The following is a 20,521-nucleotide window of genomic DNA, read 5'->3' on the forward strand; positions in this document are numbered from 1 at the left end:
GGGGTGATTAGAAGAAAAATAATTTGATGAAAGGAAAGGGATGTATCTCCAGAATTACCTAATGAATGGGAGAATGTATGGAGAAGGGAAATGTGGATTGGAGAAAGTAAAGTTGAGCCAAAATCTGCTTTCACAGATAATTGTACAGGGTTGAGAATGTCAGGTGGTTCAGCTGAACATGATGGAAATACCCACACTTGAGTAGCTTTAATACTATCAATCAATGCAGAGAGCTTAGTTTTTTTTTGTTAACTAAAGACAAGAGTTATGGGGGAGTAAATAGAGAAAAGGTACATATGATTAGGTCGAGGTGGATATCTTTGTATTGAATTTTGGGTTTGAGGAGCTGAGTGGCCTGCTCTTGATCCAATTATTTTCGTAATTCTTGCTTATAGTGGTCCATCGTTGCCTTCCCGCACTAAATTAATGAAGTTCAATTTAAGGATATAACGCAGTATCTCATTCAATTAATTACATTAAAGGTTCTGGAGCCAACAATTTTGGATACGATTTTTGCTAATCCTCATTTCATTTCCTCCAAACTCATCTGTTTTTTTTTTTTGCCCCATATTTGCTCTTCTTTGCATCATCACCCTTCTGTTATATGATTTCTTTTGCTTCACTGTGTCATAAATTTGATATACTCATCTCCTCTCTGTTTTCTTTTCCTTAAGTTCTTTATTCTTTGTTGATCCTTACTTGTGTGGTACTTGAAAAATGTCCTAAAACAACAACTCCTTCCTTCCCCAATATGGGTGACAGTTTCTCTTGAACTGAAGTTTGCTTCTCTTGCATCATGCTTGCAATTGAGCCATGCTTTCATTTCACAGGTCTTATAGCATTTCACATGTGACTTAGATGAAAAAACACTTTCACGTTTATAGTTCTCCTTTTAATATGGGGCATTTTGATCATTTTTTTCAGTTAAGTATCCTGCATTGCCTTATCTGTGTCATTGATTCCTTCATGGACCCACAAAAGCTAGAACTTTCCAGTCGTTATATCTTTAACCCTTATACCAGGAAGGTAACTTTTTTGGGATTCATTCTCATAGCTACAGGAAACTATATCTTTCATGTAGTTGTACTGTTCTGATTACTACTACGTTTCTTTTCACTTCACCGTCTTCAAGGCTTCCTATATCATGGTGGTGTCAGTTAGGCTATCCATCCTGTGGTCTCTGCTCTTATCCACACAGAATACAAGAAACTTGTACCTATTGGACAAAGTCAGGGACTGAATTTCCTGCATCACTACCTTCTGTATGGCTATACCTGCCTCTCTCTCTCTCTCTCTGTTCAGGTTCAAGTTTACTGTCATCTGACTCTACATACATAGCACCAAATGAAACAATGTTCCTCCAGACCATGGTGCACCCACAAAACACATATCACACACAGCATATAAACCAAAATATTGTACTGTCACTAAGTTAATAAAATATAATTCAAAATGCATGTAGTAAGGTGCAGCACAGATAAACAGAACAGTAAACCGTACAGTAAACAGCTCGCTGCCCTAGTGATGAGACTTCGGTAGTGGCAGGGTATTTGTTTGTCTCACAGCCTGAGGGAAGAAGCTGTTACCCAGTCTGGCAGACCTAGTCCTGATGCTTCTATACCTCCTTCCCGATGGTACTGGGTCAGAGAAGTTGTGGGATCCTGAACAATACTTTGGGCTCTTTATCTGCAACACTTCCAGTAAATGTCACAAATAGTGAGGAGAGAGACCCTGATGATCCTTATGGTTTTTACTGTCCTCTGTAAGGTCTTGCAGTCCAATGCTTTGCAGCTCCTGTACCATACAATGATGCAGCCAGACACTCTTGATGGTGCTCCTTCAGAAAGTTGTTAGAATAGGGAGCCTTACACACCTCAATCTCTTCAAAGTATAGATGCTACTGTGGCTCTTGACTAGTGAGGAGATGTTGTGAATCCAGGGTAGATCATCTGTTATGTGCACACTAAGGAACTTTGTGCTCTTCATTCTCTCCACAACAGAGCTAATAATGTGCAACAGAGAATGGTCAACCTGTGACTTCCGAAAGTCCACAATCATTTGTCTTGCCCACGATGAGACTCGAGTTGTTTTCACACCATTTAACAAGCCTCTCTAACTCCTCTCTCTAAGCTGACTCATCATTGTTACTGATGAGGCTAACCACTGTTGTATCAACAGCAAACTTGATGATGTTAGCTGGGCCACAAAGTCCCTCAGTGCCTGACTAGCTATGTTGTCCGGCCCTGCACCCTGCTGTTTTGCATTGTTTCACCCTGGCTAGGGTCCTCCTCACCTTGACTGTGGTGTGACAGGGTGCCTGTACCTTAGGAAGACAGGGGATTTCCTCAATGTCACATCACTCATTTGGTTCAGCCTATCAGGAAGGGAAGCATGCTATCATTGACTCTCAGAGTAGGCTTGTTTATCTTGACTAACTAGTACTTTATCTCAGCGATGCCACCGTCTGAAGTCTCTTCAGACTCCTGAAACAGTCATTCCATTCTGTGTTGTCATGGGAAGGGGTTACCTGGTGAACAGAAGAAAAGATTAAAAATGTTCTTAAACTGAGAAACACAAGTCCATGCCTCAGACAAATCACCAGAAGCCTAGAGCAAACAGGATGGAGTGCATCACCTTTCAAATTTCACTTACCTACCCAGCTGTGGCAAAAACTGACAGTTCTGCTTTGGTCTGGAATGGAATCAAATTACTCTTGATCCCAAAGGAATGCCTAAAATAGTGACTTGCTTTATATGACAACATTTAAAACTTGAATTAAATCACCGAATTAAATATTACAATATAGATGAACAAGCTTTTGGCTGATGAAGTTTGTCTATTTACATTATGGCCATCGGCCTGCAGGGATAGGATTTAATGGTTGGAGTTTTGGCTTGTTTTTTCCTATTTGATAAGGATTAAAGTGTAAAACAAATTAAAAATCTGCTTGAAAAATGCATGATCAAAGCTTGCTGCTGTTGCTATTCCTATTGTCAGCCTTAGTGGAAGCTGTTCCAATATAGTAATTTTTTTTTATTCTTGTATGAAGAAATAATATGAACTTTATTATTCTTTTATAAATGCCTGGATAGGCTGCTGAAATTAAGATTTAGAACAGAGGTAGTTGAGAGGTGGTTTGATTTGGTAAAAATCATGGAGGTTAAAGAGTACCATCCACTCATAATATACGAAAACTACAGCAAACGGTCAGTTCAGCAGAAAAGGTCATTAGCTGCAGTCTACCATTACTGCTGTGTCCAGGACAAAGAAGCTGGCAGGCAAAATCATTGTGGACACTACCAAATCTGCAAACTGCGTTTTCTGAAAGCTCCCTTCTGGAAAGAGATATAGGGCTATTAAAACAAAAAAAATCATTCCATCCTAGAAGTTTCTTCAACCAGGTAGTTAATCTGATCAAACATTTTAATTAGCCCCTTCACCCCCTCTATCTATTACCCCTGTCACTGCACTGCAAACACTTTAAACTTTTTTGGATTACCACCCCCTTGGCTCCAAGACCACATTCCAGACACCCCCCTCCAATTTCCAGCCATTACATAAAAGCTGTAAAGTATTTTGATTTACAATCCACAATGAAAGAAAATAGGAACTGCAAATTCAAAGGAGTGACAAATAATTGCAAAAAATATTCAAATCTCTTTAAAGCTACAAATAAAATTATTTCTGTATTTTATTAGATTAAATAAAATTAATTTTCATTAACAATTTTAGAGCATACATTAGTAGTCCAACTATTCGCTTCTTCATTGCTTTTTCACTCATCAATGAAATGGATGGGCTTGATGCAGTGATATCAGCTTCTCAACACCAGACTGAATGTCACTCAGGAGTTGTCTCAGATCCCCACATTCCATAATTTGCAATTTGTTTTGTTGATTTGAAAGAAGTTGGGTGACTGCACTGAAGCCACGTTCCACTAAATATGATGTTGGAAAGACAATAAAGAACTAATCTTGACCTTTTTCCACAGTGCAGGATAAAATTCAGCGATTTCTTTTTGCAACCAAAAGTCTTGATATAATTTTTTTTGAACCTTAACTTCACCTCAGTCATTTTGTAGTGAGATCAGTTCTTCCTCCATCCTTTCTGTTAAATCCTCATTATGAGTGTTTAGGAATGGATTTATTACCCAATCTGGAATTTGGATTGAGAGAAGATCCTGAAATCTCTCTGACATGTCTTTATGCAGCTCATTCAGGTGGGCACAGTATACTTGAAGATTATCATCTGCTATTCTTTTTCTCTTCCAACTTAGAGAGGCTTGGAAATTGGAAAAGGTTGCAGCACCCAATGTTGCACTTAAAGAGAGTTAACTTGAACAGAACTGATTTGACTTTGATGAGATTCGCATCATTTCCTTGCAATTGAAGATTGATTTAAATAAACTCTGTGAATAATTCTGACAAATAAGCGATGTCATACCTAATATTCTTGAGTTGATTACTTAAGAAGCATTTGAGCTTTTAAAGTATTTTATCACAATTTCAAAAAGCACATAAAAGCATCGCAGGCAGATTTCCTTAGAAAACCGTCTGACTTCTGTGTGCAACAACAAGCATTCAAACTGTTCATCATTCTCAATACAAAGTTCTCAAAATAGTCCAGAAGTGAGAGCATGGGACTTGATTTTATTTACCACTGTGTAAATAAAGTCATTATTTAATGATTTGTGCAGATGCTCACTTTGGGTGTTATGCAACAAGATATAGTCTCTGAATTAGACAATGAATGGTAAATATGTGAGGTACAGCTTTTTTCAAGAAAATAATAACCCTATGATGGCATCCTGTCATTAATCAGAATCAGGTTTATTATCACCAGCATGTGACGTGAAATTTGTTAACTCAGCAGCAGCAGCAGCAGCAGTTCAATGCAATACATAATCTAGCAGCGAAAATAAAATAAAAACAATAAAAATAAACAAGTACGTATATTGAATAGATTTTGAAAAACAAATGCTGTATATTTTTTTAAAAGTGAGGTGTCCAATTTAGGAATCAGCGGAGGGGAAGAAGCTGTTCCTGAATCGCTGAGTGTGTGCCTTCAGGCTTCTGTACCTCCTACCTCATGGTAACAGTGAGAAAAAGGCATGACCTGGGTGCTGGAGGTCCTTAATAATGGACACTGTCTCACTGAGGCACCTGCCCCTACACCTCCTCCCTCACTATCATTCAGGACCCCAAACAGTCCTTCCAGGTGAGGCAACACTTCACCTGTGAGAGTCTATTGGGGTCATATACTGTATCCGGTGCTCCCAGTGTGGCCTCCCATATATCGGTGAGACCTGATGTAGATTGGGAGAAGTGGGATCTTCCAGTGGCCACCCATTTTAATTCCACCTCCCATTCCCATTCTGATATGTCAGTCCAAGGCCGCCTCTACTATCCTACTATCGTGATGAAGCCACACTCAGATTGTGTGAACAACACCTTGTATTCTGTCTGGGGTAGCCTCCAACCTCATAGCATAAACATTGAGTTCTCAAACTTGCGGTAATGTGTCTCCTCCACCCCCTCCCCCCTCACCATTCCCCATTCCCTTTTCCTTCTCTCACCTTGTCTCCTTGTCTGCCCATCACCTCCTTCTGGTGTTCCTCCCCCCTTTTCTTTCTTCCATGACCTTCTGTCTTCTCCTATTAGGTTCCTCCTTCTGCAGCCATGTATCTTTTTCACCTGTCAACTTCCCAGCTCTTTACTTCACCCCTTCTTCTTCCGGTTTCATCTATCTCCATGTTTTTCCCTCCCCTCCCCCCACTTTTTAACTCTACTGCTTGTGTTTTTTTTTCCTCTCGAATTCTGTTAAAGGTCTCTGCCCAAAACACCAATTATACTCTTTTTCCATAGATGCTGCCTGGCCTGCTAAGTTTGTCCAGCATTTTCTGTGTATTGCTTGGATTTCCAGCATCTGCAGATTTCCTCTTGTTTCTGTTGTCCTGAGTATATTACACAATATGTAAAACTGTACTCAGAACCTGCCTTACTGTTGGCAGTATCAGTTTTTCTCCAATTGAATGGGGCTTTCTAGATTTAGCAATGAGCAAGAAAATGTTGTATAAAGCACACAAAGTATAACTGTTTTGTTTTGAAGTGTTTTCATTTCTGAAAGTTTTCACGTAGTGACTGAAAATAAGCTGAGTTCTTGTTCACTTTATCCGTGTATTCTCTTCAACTGTTCAAGGAGCCTGGACGGTTTCATTGCCTAATTTGAAAAAACTTTTTTCACACAACAGACACATTGGCTGTTGTTGATTGCTTGGTAATGGTATAAATTCATATTTAAGATACTCCACACTATACTGTGTACACTTCTTTCATTTGGTCTGCTTTGGGACATGACCCGGTCATGGACAATTTAAACGCTGGGTCAGAAAGACTAGGAAGGCAAGTGTTGGGACCAGAGGTGAGGGTCGGACCGATTTCACTCACTCTCCCGCAATGTTCACTCCTCTCTCTGCAGCGCTGAGGCTGACAGTCTGCTCCCACTGCTATGCTGTGTCCGTGAGTTTCATGGCGGCTTGCCCCACTATATGATGAACTTGAGACCGAGGCTTTGGGTCTACTCTGGCTACTCTGGGGATTTGGGAATATGGACTCAGTTTGGTTTGGAATGTTGTTGTTTGCTTCTATCATTTGCATGATTTGTGGGGGGGTTTCCCCTCTTTCACTGCGCACTGGGTGTTGGTCTTTTTCTTAATGGGGTTCTTTCGGGTTTCTTTCTTTGTGGCTGCTTGTAAGCAGACAAATATCAAGGTTGTATAATTTATATATATTTTGATAATAAATGTAATTTGAATCTTTACATCTTTTGAATCTTTCTGCCATTTTCATTATGGATTAACAACCAAGGTCGAACACCTGATGTTTTAAGTTCACTGTGATCAGTAAAGGGAAAAGTTATTACATTGTCACAACTCAGGCAAAACCCCGCTTGAAGGTACATAAAGTGGGACTGTGATATCTTGGTTGGGCCATGGGCTAATGAAAAGTGGCCAAGACCATTTTGAATCTGCCCTTTCAAACTTTACTGTATTGAACTCCATACCGTAACTTATAGGAATTTTGCCACTTGTGAATATGAGTATGGGAATCATATTAGCTAATACTGTACTACAGTAGTAAGCAGTAATAATGTGCGGGCCAGGCCCAGAAACAACATGATTTCTTTAGTCCAGATTTCTCATGGTACGCTAAATACAGAAGTGTCACATTGCTTTTCAACAACTATAATGTGCTTCGAGCAAGGTCGAAGAACAGTGGGTTAGCAAGAGATGAGGTGATTATGTGATCATTGTGAACAGTAGCGTAGCGATTAGCGCAATGCTATTACAGCTCAAAGTGTTCTGGAGTTCAGAGTTCAATTCCGATTTCGTTCTGTAAGGAGTCTCTGTGTGTCCTCCCCGTGGAATGCAAGGGTTTTCCCCGTGTGCTTCAGTTTCCTCCCACAGTCCAAAGACATACTGGGCAGGTTAATTGGTCATGGCAAATTGTCCTGTGATCAGGTTAGGGATAATTCGGGTTGTGGGGTTGTTAGGTGGTGGGACTCAAAGGGTCGAAAGGACCTATTCCATGCTGTATTGCTAAATAAAATAAATATAATTTATGATGCACTGAGTATTGAATGCTTATAATTAATTAATTTCTTAAATTAAGCCTGTAATTCCTCAGCTCCCCCCACCCACTTAGAAACTCCCACCGCCCTCGGGGACAGTTTCGCCCGCTTTGGGAAACACTACTTTAAACCATCTTTTATAATGCTTTTTACATTGTGAATACATGCTGGTATTTATCTATGCATGTTTTATTCCATATCTGTTCTTTAATCTTTAATTTTATTTTTCCTTTATAATTTATAATTGGTGAATTTTGTTTTGTGTTTTATGTTGCGACCAACACACCACAAGAAATTCCTATTGTATATGCTCTTTATAGATATGGCCTGACTTGCTGTGTATTTTCAGCAACTTGGGTTTTTAGTATAGTCATGATCTGAATGCATTGCCTGAATGGTGGTGGAAGCCGATTCAGTTGTGGTTTTCAAAAAAAAACTTACCAAATTGAAGGTAAAGAAAACAGAAGGCTGCAAGCAAAGTGGCTCCAATAACTAACCTGTGTGTTGTAATGATTCTGAGAGCTTTATTTCTGTTAATTATTAACTAATTAATACAAGTCCCAGGCTGTTAAAGAGATAGATTTTACATAAGGGACACATGTGATTTCCTGGAGTTAGTCACTGTTTATTTTCTACAGGACTGTGGATTGATCTGGAGATTTCTTACAATGGTTCATTTTTAATGACCTTGGAAACCAAGATGAATCTGACCAAACTGGGAAAGGAATCTTTGGGGGAAGGATATAAAGTAGGCGATATTGGCAAAGAGGGGTAAGTTTTTAATGAAATGCAGTTTTGTTTTTCTACTGCATAGGATTGGCCAAGGATTTTGTGTAACAGGTAATACATTAAACTACTTCTCGTATCACATATCAAGTTAGACATTTTGACAATTGATTTAATAAGATATTTGGTATTGATACTCTGCACAATTCCTTCACTGAATAGGACAACATTTTTTTTTACTATGTTCCAAAGTCTACCTGAAAGTGGGAGAAAATCAGGAAAGATAATATTAGCTCGGGTTTTTTTGTGAACAGTGCTAAGTTGACAGTGCTTGCTCCTGATCTTGATTTTAAAATCACCTCCCACTTAACCTTCAGCTCCCAGCAAGAACTGAAACTGAAAGATGCAAGGTCTTTCTACTGCCTTCCTTCCCTTTTGACTTGTAGCTTTCATTCAGCCATAAACTGATAACACATGTGATCAAGACTGAATCCCCAACAAAAATCATGAAGATACTGAGAGGAGGATAGATGTGTTGCAAAATTCACCCTGCATTGCCCAGAGAAAGAGAAGCAATATTTATGTATTCTCAAACTTTTAGAATCATTAAGAGACTGGGGGAAAGTTGAACAATTTTAAACTATTTGACATCTAACTTGAGCTGATTTCTTAAAATAATATACTGCTATTGGAAAAATACTCTTGCAAAATCTTTAAAACAAATGGACCTTTTTCTTCCTTGTGGAACCTTATGGCCCAGTTGACCAAATGGCTTTATAAATTACTGTCAGGCACAAATACCTCCACATTCATTCTATAATGAAGTGAACAATTCCAAACCAAAGCCTTATGCAGGGACAACATGACTTCCTAACTCTCATACTCGACACACCAACTGATGAAGACAAGTGTGCCTAACAACCTTCTTCATGAACCTATCTACTTGTGTTGTCACTTCGGGGAGCTATAGACTTGTGCCCAAATGTCCATCTGTATATCAGTACTCCAAAGGATCCTGTCATTTACTGTACACTTTATCCTTGTTTTTGACCTCCAAGGTGCAGTATTTCACACTAGTCCAGATTAAGGTCCGTCTGTCATTTGATTCCCTTCACTCTGCCCGATGAAAAAGCCAAAAAATGTGAAAGGTGAACACAGCAGGCCAGGCAGCATCTCCAGGAGGGGGTACTGTCGACACTTCAGGCCGAGACCCTTCGTCAGGTTGCTTGAATTTCCAGCGTCTGCAGAATTCCTCATATCTGTGAAAAGGTTGCTTTAAATTGGCCTAACCAGGGTGAAGGGTTCCTGCATAATCTGGTTGTATAATCAACATCTAAGATTGATGTTGACTTCAGAATACCAATTGTGTCGTGTTCCCACTTACTGCTATGGATTAAAATTATCCCTAATACATTGACACATAAACCTCTGTTTCAGTTATTTGAAAAATACGTAATTTATATCCTATTCCTTTAAAAAGTTATGATATTTCTATTTCTGAAGTCGAATCAGCATTTTATTTTGTTTTTACAGATTTCATAATTAGGGGCAAATTATGTAATATTACGACATTGTAGAAATGTTGTACTATGCATCCATTATTCTTACTTTAGGTTAAACTTGCAGAGTTTTTACAGCACAGAAACAGATTTTCTGGCCTAACAACCATAAGCTGTCTTTTTCTACCATAGAGATTTCCTTTGTCTTGTACCATCTAGAAATGCCAACTTGTGCAATTTTACTATTAAAGCTAAATTTATAAGACTTCTAGCTTGCAAAGAAGCAAATTCTCCCATTTTTTGTTCATGTTCCTACCTTTACATAATGTGGTAAAGTAAAACATTGTCTTGATAAACAGTATGAGAATCTGTTATCAAAATATTCATTTGACTAGCTGGAAAAAAGTTGTGCTGATGAATGGGCAAAAGCTTATGAAAATGTTAGGTTGCCTTGTCTGCATTTGCTTTAGATTAAAGATTCAGTTAGCATCTATGCACTAATGGATTCTTAGGTTTTCTAGTTGGAATGATGGGGCCAATGAAACAGTGACATATCTACAAAAGTGTACATATCAAAAATATCTCTCCCATTTGCTCTCTAACTTGAAATCAATACAAGTGGGGCACTCTTTCTATTTCATGGGATATTTGTGCAGGTATGCATTTGAGACTGGATTGGTTGCTTTTGATTAAGGGATAAAAATGTCATCTTTAATTCTTCCCAGTTCACAAAATCTGCTTTCCATCTCTCTGAATTGTTAAGTCTCTCATAAGCAGTTTAAATGTTTATTGAACCTTATTTAATACAGACAGTTTAATTATATCAACACACACAAAATGCTGGTGGAATGCAGCAGGCCAGACAGCATCCATAGGAAGAAGCACAGTCGACATTTCGGGCTGAGACCTTTCATCAGGACTAACTGAAAGAAGAGATATTAAGAGATTTGAAAGGGGGAGGGAGAGATCCGAAATGATATGAGAAGACAGGAGGGGGAGGGATAGAGCTAAGAGCTGGAAAGTTGATTGGCAAAAGGGATACAAGGCTGGAGAAGGGAGAGAATCATGGGATGGGAGGCCTGGGGAGAAAGAAAGGGGGAGGGGAACACCAGAGGAAGATGGAGAGCAGGCAAGGAGTTATTGTGAGAGGGACAGAGAGAGAAAAAAAGGGAAAAATAATAAATTATTAAATTAATAAATACGGGCTGGGGTAAGAACGGGAGGAGGGATATTAGCGGAGGTTAGAGAAGTCAATGTTCATGCCATCAGGTTGGAGGCTACCCAGATGGAATATAAGGTGTTGTTCCACCAACTTGAGTGTGGCTTCATCTTGACAGTAGAGGAGGCCATGGATAGACATATCAGAATGGGAATGGGACGTGGAATTAAACTGTGTGGCCACTGCGAGATCCTGCTTACTCTGGCGGACAGAGCGTAGATGTTCAGCAAAACGGTCCTACACTCTGTCTGCCAGAGAAAGCAGGATCTCTCAGTGACCACACATTTTAATTCCACGTCCCATTCTCATTCTGATATGTCTATCCATGGCCGCCTCTACTGTCAAAATGAAGCCACGCTCAGGTTGGAGGAACAACACCTTATATTCCGTCTGGGTAGCCTCCAACCTGATGGCATGAGCATTGACTTCTCAAACTTCCATTAATGCCCTTCCTCCCGTTCTTATCCCATCCCTTTATTTATTTATTATTCCCCCCCTTTTTCCTCTCTCTGTCCCTCTCACAATAACTCCTTGTCTGCTCTCCATCTTCCTCTGATGCTCCCCTCACCCTTTCTTTCTCACTAGGCCTCCCGTCCCATGATCCTCTCCCTTCTCCAGCCTTGTATCCCTTTTGCCAATCAACTTTCCAGCTCCTAGCTCTACCCCTTCCCCTCCTGTCTTCTCCTATCATTTTGGATCGCTCCCTCCCCCTCCCCCTCCCACTTTCAAATCTCTTACTATCTCTTCTTTCAGTTAGTCCTGACGAAAGGTCTCGGCCCGAAACGTGGATTGTGCTTCTTCCTATGGATGCCGTCTGGCCTGCTGCGTTCCACCAACATTTTGTGCGTGTGGCTTGAATTTCCAGTATCTGCAGATTTCCTCGTGTTTGCGAGTTTAATTATATGTTCCACTAGAAATATATACCATATTACTATGGTTAAATGTAGTAATAGGTAGTATATACATTTATAAGGGCGTAAAGGGATTTAGCAAGTATCATTTTTATTTTAAGCCACCTGGATTAATGATGAACATTGCTGTGCAGTGGAACAGCAATGTTATTATGTATGTGTTACAAGAAGAATTTATTTAAGACATCTGCTTAAAGCTAAAATACTAGTCCTTGCACATTGTGTGCATATCTCAGTTGAAAAATGGTCTTTTTTCACTAACTTCTGTTTATACGTTTTTTCTTCATTTCTCCATTTATAATGTGTTTGATCGGAATCATCTGTGGATTTGTGTGATTCTGGTGAGTGGTAATTGTAATATACAATCCATATACCATTTGTAACATGGGGAAATGCAGATATGTCAACATCTGTTCAGGAAATAAACATCTGTGTTGTTCCTTTACAAAGAGTAAAACCCATTGTTGCTTCATCTTTGCTTGTGCATGGAAATTATGTCTGTAATGCAGTATGTTAATAAAGGGGCATCGTCATAGCAAATTGCTTACGAAGACATTATCATTTCTGAATGTACAATTATGTAGTTTACATAGAAAAGTGTTGTGTCTTCATTTGATGTAATATAATTGATACTAGTGACATGGTTCTCCCTGGTGACGATTCCCCTTTACATTCTTGCATTTTGGTAAGCATGCAGTTTATTCTAATATTTCTACTAATTCTATTTTTCCAAGGGTTTTACATTGATCACTAAAGCAACCCTGTTGCCTGGGTAGATTAGCATTTTATTTAAGGGGTTCTCTATTGGAATTGTTCCTGAATGACCAGTGATAGTAAATTCAATGTAGGGGTTGTAATAAAGAAGCTTGCAGATTAGGAACTTGGCTGTGTGTTGCGTGAGAAGGAAAGACTTAGATTACAGAAAGATATAGATGAGTCACTTGGATAGAAATCTGCTTCAGACCTGTATGAGCTAATGGATTTAAGAACATGAAAAAAGACCAGCGAATGTATAATAAATGGGATTCTTAAATGCACATAAGGAATTTGACTTGAGCTCCTGTAAGGTGGCAACTCCAGTATATATGGTGGTAACAAAGGCCTACAGCATACTTGTCTTTATTGCTCATGGCATTGAGTATAAAAGTTGGGAAGTTATATTGCAACTGTGTAAATCATTTGTTAGGCCACATTGAGAACATTGTGTGCAGCTTTGGTGGATTACAGAAATAATGTAAAGGCTTTAGAGAAGTTCATTAGGATATTGTCAGGATCAGAAAGTATATAAGGAGAGGGTGGACAAACTTGGATGGTTTTCTCTGGAATATTAGAGGCTAAGGAATGGAAAGATATATAATTGTGAGAGGTATAGCTGAGGTAGATAGTCTCCCTCCCACCACCCCAAGGTGGAAATGTTGACTACTGGAAGGCATAGATGTAAGGTGAAAGGAGAAAGATTAAAGGAGATGTGAGACACTTTTTTGAATAGAGTGATAGCAATGTTTAGACCATCGGGATGTGGAGATAACTCTGTGCAGGAAACTGGGATCGGAATAAGTTCAAAATCAGGTTTATTCTCATTGTCTTATGTGATATGATTTTTTAGTTTTGCATCTATCATCAGCAGCAGCATAGTGCAAAATCATAAAGTTACTAGAAATTGCAAAATAATGCAAAAAAACACCAGCTGCTTTTCATAAGTAGAGGAAATTGAAAAAAAATGTGACTTTTTTTCCTCTTAGGGAGCAAATATTCAGGCAAATAACAGAAGTGCAAGAGCAATTGGATTATAGTGGGAGGAGATTTCAGCTGTTGCTGTACTAACTGGGATCATTTTAGTGTGAAAGGCTTAGACAGAGTGGAATTTTTAAAGGACATTCAAGAAAACCCTTTGAGCAAGTATATAAATAGTCCTACGAGAGAAGGAGCGAAACTAGACCTCTTCTGGGAAATGAAGCCAGCTAAGTACATTTCAGAGACATTGACCATAACTGTAAGTTTCAATGAAAGGGATAAGAGTGGTCCGGAAATTAGCAGTACCAAACTAGTAAAAACAGTTTGGTGTGGGTTTCTAAACCAGTCCCCTCCTTTACACACACACACACACACACACACACACACACACACACACACACACACACAAACAAACACATAATATGAAATGCCCCCACTGAAATATACAGAATGTTTAAAGGAAGTAGTACAATGTGGTAGGCTTGTACCAGAGATCACTGTCTCACAATATGGAGTCAGCCATTCAGGAGAGCAATGAAATGATTTTTATTTTCATCCAAAGAGGTGAATGTTTGGAATTGTACCCAGGAGAGTTATGGAGACAGATATATTTTTCAGGGAATCAATGAATACAGGGTTAAGGCAGGTTAGCTGTAAGGTACAAGAGCAGCCATTGTCTGTTTTGAATGGAAGAGGATTTATGGACAACTCCTCCCTTTGTCTTAGAACAGAAGTGTAGTCAGTTTTGGCAATATGGTATGCACTAACCATAATTTATTGTAATCAGCCCCGATTGGCGAGCTAAAATCAATAATTATGTCAACCCTTTAATTTGAAATATTGATAAATCCAAATTACAGGCCTATAAAGAGATGCTTTTGGCAAAGTTAGACTTCAAAAATTAATTTAGTTCACTTTATGAACTTTGAAGAGGTTCCCAATTCGAAGGTATCTAGGAGTGATTAAAAGGCTGAAGTATCATTAAGATTTAAAACTAAATTTTCAAACTTCATTTATACAGCAAGTCATTTCAATCTGTCCATCTGCTGCCTTGTAATCAATCCTGGATATTATCCAGTAACACAAAATTCAGATTTCAAATCCCACCACAGAAGCCGGAGAATTCAAATTAATCTAATTTAATAAATCTAATATAAAATGGTATCATCAATAGCCACGGAATCACCGGATTATAAAGTCCTCTATAGTATATGCGCGCCCATGATCTAGTATTGATTAATAAATTTATTATGAACAAATTTTATCAATATCTATGTCTGTTTGGATCAAGGCCAGTTAAAGATAGGCGATAATTACTAGCCTTCCTGGTAGCACCATATCCCTTGAGGAAACATAAAACAGCATACCATGGTAAAGTTGGGGCTTACTGCTGCGAGTGTATGTGTGAATGCTAATTAAATAGAGTTGGGCTTGACCCAGAATCCTGACATTACCAGTTCCTTTGTTAAGAATGAAACAATACTGCTTATGTAATTACCTCCTATGCAATACTAACCAGAATGGGTATGGTAATGAAAAATAGTAGGAGACGGGGAGGAGGAGTTTTGAAGAACTATCTTACTTTCATCAATTTTTAGACCCATGGTGAAGATGTAAGTTATGTGCAAAAAGTTTTGTCTCATTCTGTCAACTTCTGTAAACTTTTAGATACTTTGGGATCTAAATATTAATCTTTTTAAGGAATGAAGCTTAAACTGCTAATTTCAGCTACGCTCTGCATTATCCTAATTAATTTAAACTATTTAATAAAGAAATACTTGGTTCAGAATGATTGTTAAAAGATTGTTTTCCTTTCTCTAATGCCCTTGAAAAAGGAGCAGACCAAAAGCCTACTGCCTCGCTGATAGTGATGAGGAGTCCTCAAGTGCTGGATCTTCAGATGAAGAAGATGCACAAGAGGTGTTAGCAGGAGACAAAGTGCTTCCAGCAGCAGCAGAAGGGTATGAATATCACCTACAACATTTTGAAGTAGTATACTGTAACTTAACTTAAATAGGCTTTCAATTATCTTTATTCTGGGTTTGACTTTTTAATCATAGTTTAGCAGGTCCTATTTATTGAATTCCTTGCATTTAATCCCCATCTCAGTTCTGAAACACTCCTAAATGATTTTAAAATCAGGCAGCACACACAAAATGCTGGTGGAACGCAGCAGGCCAGGCAGCATCTATTGGAAGAGGTACAGTCGACGTTTCAGGCCGAGACCCTTCATCAGGACTAACTGAAAGAAGAGATAGTAAGAGATTTGAAAGTGGGGGGGGGGGAGATCCAAAATAATAGGAGAAGACAGGAGGGGGAGGGATGAAGCTAAGAGCTGGAAAGTTGATAGGCAAAAGGGATACAAGGCTGGAGAAGTGAGAGGATCATGGGATGGGAAGCCTAGGGAGATTAAAGGGGGGAGGGGAACCCAGAGGAAGATGGAGAGCAGGCAAGGAGTTATATTGAGGGACAGAGGGAGAAAAAAGAGAAAGAAAAAATCGGGCAGCTTTCATTGTAAGCAGTGCTATTTATCTAATTGCTGTTCAGTGCACTGCATTCCCAAGTTCTTTGTTCCTCATTGCATGGCTGGATGGAGAAAAGCTAAATGGTGTGGGGAAACTTTGCAAGTTCTACTGAAAGGTCAATAATGTGATATTTTAAGTTTTTCTCTCAGACAAGCTGCCTAAGCTTCTGAGTACTATCAGCATTCTACTATCTAAACCATTTTTATCTGACTGCAGTTTGCAATTGAAAAGAGTATTTGGGCTTCTGATTATCTCAGTTTTCCCTTGAGTAGTTGATTTCTTTCGTGTTAAACATGGAAGCAGAATTTTTCTTTCAATAATTGTCAGGAAAGAACTCAAAGTACAGGAAAAAGTGCCCCTACACTTTATAATGACCCAGTTATTTGGTGTTAAGGCTTCCACAGTAGGTAACCAGCAGGTCCTGCATTTGCAGATGTTGATCTGCTTGTTTGAGGTGCAAGGTATGAATCTGGCTATATTTTGACTACTCTGTGACTAATGGGTAATAGAACCAAATTCTACACAATTTGAAGATGCCTTGGCGCTCGGTGTACACTCAATTTCCAGTGTTAGTGTATTTCTGTTGCCCTTTAAATATGCAACAGGTTCCCTTATAAAGATGTTATGAACAGCTGCAATTTTTTTTTAAAAATTAGGTAATTCAATAAATGGGAAAACATGTCACTTAGAAATAGTTGTCACTATGGAAATGTGATTATGCAAAGTATTCAATGACAAAAAAAGTAAATAATTTTCCTCATGCACAGATACGTGGGGGTACATCGACCAAGCAAGATTATGAGACTTGTGGATAAAATTACAAAGTCAAAGTATTTTCAGAAAGCCACCGAAACAGAATTTATTAAGAAGAAAATTGAAGAAGTCTCAAATACTCCGTTACTGTTAACAGTAGAGGTTCAAGAGTGCAAAGGAACACTAGCTGTGAATATTCCACCACCACCTACTGACAGAATATGGTATGGGCAAGTTTGGTTACAATTTTATTGACGCCATCTATGACTTTGTAGGATTTGGTTTAAATTCATCATTCAGTATTGTTAAGAGTCAAGAGTAACATAATTTGTACAGTTTTTCAGTGAAAGATATGATCCGTTAGCATTTATGAAAACAAAATTTTCTTTTGTCCACAAGTTTTGGTGAGACTTTGATTACCAAAATCGTGTGTATTTTTTGTCTTGTTAGTCTCCCCTCCCGCTGTGTGTCACCTCTCTGCCCCTTTATCAGAGAGAGGTGAGCCTGTGGTACATCGAGTAATAGGGTGAACAATTAGTTTTTGTAGTACTGCAGATTATGGTCTTTGTTGGGGCCTTAGCTACTGCTTGATTGGTGAGTGGAGGGTGCTAATGCTCTTTGCTGAAGTAAGTGGGGGAGGGGTAGGGTCAATGCTTTGCTGCTTATGTGTGGGGGGGAAGTGAGGGGAACTTTGGGGTTGTAACGTTTTTACTGTCACTCATTTTTATGGGGTACCCTTCTGTTTTCATGGATGTCTGAAGAACAGGAACTTCAGGTTGTATATTGTATACATTCTCTGTTATTCAATAGAACTATTGCACTATTGAATTTTCTTGATAGAGAGCCCAATTTTTTTATACAGGTTCAAAGTTTGGAAATTGTTTGCACCTAATGCTAGGAGAATGCAGTGCAATTGCAGTGTTTAAATAATCTTACAAACCTCTATCAGATATTCTAACAAAAGCTACCAAGTTTGTCCAACCTCTCCTAATGGCACATGCGCCATCCTGGTAAAGTCTCTACTGAATCCCCTTCAAAGCTTCCACATCCTTCCTGTAATGAAACAACCAGAATTGAATGCAGTACTCCAGATATGGCCCAACCAAAGTTTTATAAAGCTGCAATATAACTTCTTGTCTCATGAACTCATTGCCTTGGCTAATTAAGGCAATACATTGTCATTACCTCCCATTCAAGCTATGTAGCTGGCTTCCGAGAGCTATGAATTTGGACCCCAAGATTCCGCTTGATCCTTCATCAATATCAGTGTTAATGTACCTCTGTGCATCCTGTCAAGGGTCCTTTCATTACAGTGGCATGTAAAATCCTTTTACATTTGATCTCCCAAGGTGTAACACTCACCCTCAGCTGAACTAAACTCCATCTTCCATTTCTCCACCTATGTCTGCAATAGATCCTTTTGGCAATCTTCTGCACCATCCACAACGCCTAAAGTTTTGTATTGCCTGCAAACGTTCCCCAAGCAGTAAGGCTGATCAACACCTGTGCCTACTAACCCACCCCTTAATATTTTTGTCTCTCTGTGCCTCTCTGCTTCTCACATTTATATTAATTGCATTTTTAAAAAATCTTACTGTGTTTCGTTTTGTGCTGTATCAGATCCAGAGTAACAATTATTTTGTTTTCCTTTACACTTGTGTACTGGAAATAACATCAAACAATTAAACAACTAACTCACCTATCCATATTTTTGTCCAAGTCATTCATGTATATCACAAACAGCAGATTCACAAATGGATCCTTGCGGAACCCCAGTAATTGCTGACCTCCAGCCAGAAATCTATGGCAATATATTTCTATCCTTGTAGTTGGTCAGGGTGATGGTAAAACAATGCCAGCTTCGCAGTATCAATAAACAAGCCATAAGTGAGGAATATAGAGATAATAGTGCACCTGCTCAGTTGTAGAAGCATTTCTCATTTGTCATAAAAGATATCAGAATCAGATTTAATATCACCAGCATATGTTGTGAAATTTGTTAACTTTATGGCAACAGTACAATGAAATGCTTGCTAGGTAAATATAGAGGGAAAAAATCTGGGTTACATTAAGTATATATATGTCAATTAAATAGTTAAAATAAGTGGTGCAGTAAAACAGAAATCAAAAAATACAGTATGCCATGATAATAAACCTGATTTTGATGTTGAATTTGGCCTATAGTGCCAGTACTCTTCAAAGTTGCTGGTGAACGCAGCAGGCCAGGCAGCATCTCTAGGAAGAGGTACAGTCGACATTTCAGGCCTAGACCCTTCGTCAGGACTAACTGAAGGAAGAGTTAAGTGGGAAGGGGAGGGGGAGATCCAAAATGATAGGAGAAGACAAGAGGGGGAGGGATGGAGCCAAGAGCTGGACTTGTGATTGGCAAAGGGGATATGAGAGGATCATGGGACAGGAGGTCCGGGGAGAAAGACAAGGCGGTGGGGGGGGGGGGAACCAGAGGATGGGCAAGGGGTATAGTCAGAGGGACAGAGGGAGGAAAAAGGAGAGAGAGAGAAAGAATGTGTGTATATAAATAACAGATGGGGTACGAGGGGGAGGTGGGGCATTAGCGGAAGTTAGAGAAGTCAGTGTTCATGCCATCAGGTTGGAGGCTACCCAGACAGGTTCCCCCCCCCCCCCGCCCTTGTCTTTCTCCCTGGACCTCCTGTCCCACGATCCTCTCATATCCCTTTTGCCTATCACCTGTCCAGCTCTTGGCTCTATCCCTCCCCCTCCTGTCTTCTCCTATCAGTTTGGATCTCCCCCTCCCCCTCCCACTTTCAAATCTCTTACTAACTCTTCCTTCAGTTAGTCCTGACGAAAGGTCTCGGCCTGAAACGTCAACTGTACCTCTTCCTAGAGATGCTGCCTGGCCTGCTGCGTTCACCAGCAACTTTGATGTGTGTTGCTTAAACTTCCAGCATCTGCAGAATTCCTGTTGTTTGTGCCAGTACTCTGATACTTTTGCAGTAGAACCATAAATAACAATAAGAGTATTACCATAAATATTATAGGACTTTTCCCTTCCAATGCTTGGTCCTACTGCAAGAATTACATTGCTACAGCACAGGCAGCCGTTTGACTGTGGCTGCTTCTAGGAGTGCAATTGCACTAGTCTGACTTCTTCCCATCTTTCCCCATTTAAAGTTAATTTTCTCAATTACTCATACAGTTTATTTTTGAATGCACTGATTCAGTTTCCAGACTCTTGCTGGCAGTGAGATCCAGATTTCAGCCACTATCCAAAATTTTAAATCTGTCTCCAAAGTTAAATATAGAAAACAGTACAGCACAGGAACAGGACCTTCAGCTCGCGCAATGTCCATATCCTTCAATTTTCCTCACATTCATGTGTCTATTTAAACACCTTTTAAGCGTTCCTAATATATCCGGCTCTATCACCACCTTAGGCAGTGCATTCCAGGCAGCCACCACTGTCTGTGTGGGGGAAAAATACTTGCCCCTCTCATCTCCTTTGAAATTACCCTCTTCATCTTAAATGCATGCCCTCTGCTACTAGAC

General features: G+C 39.3%; 1 protein-coding gene across 5 annotated transcripts in view; it reads left to right on the forward strand.

The window, feature by feature from the left end:
• tex2 (testis expressed 2) overlaps positions 1–20,521 on the forward strand; it is a 97,995-nt gene that overhangs the window by 71,691 nt on the left and 5,783 nt on the right. For 4 of the 5 annotated variants that reach the window (XM_063030638.1, XM_063030637.1, XM_063030636.1 and 1 more), the window contains exons 8-10: positions 8,268–8,400; positions 15,554–15,679; positions 17,011–17,220. In XM_063030638.1, coding sequence (XP_062886708.1) covers positions 8,268–8,400; positions 15,554–15,679; positions 17,011–17,220 — 469 coding nt within the window. The remainder of the gene's footprint in view (positions 1–8,267; positions 8,401–15,553; positions 15,680–17,010; positions 17,221–20,521) is intronic. The other variant, XM_063030640.1, reaches the window with a different exon arrangement.

The sequence above is a fragment of the Mobula hypostoma genome, chromosome 22, assembly GCF_963921235.1.
Source record: "Mobula hypostoma chromosome 22, sMobHyp1.1, whole genome shotgun sequence".
Lineage (NCBI taxonomy): Eukaryota > Metazoa > Chordata > Chondrichthyes > Myliobatiformes > Myliobatidae > Mobula > Mobula hypostoma.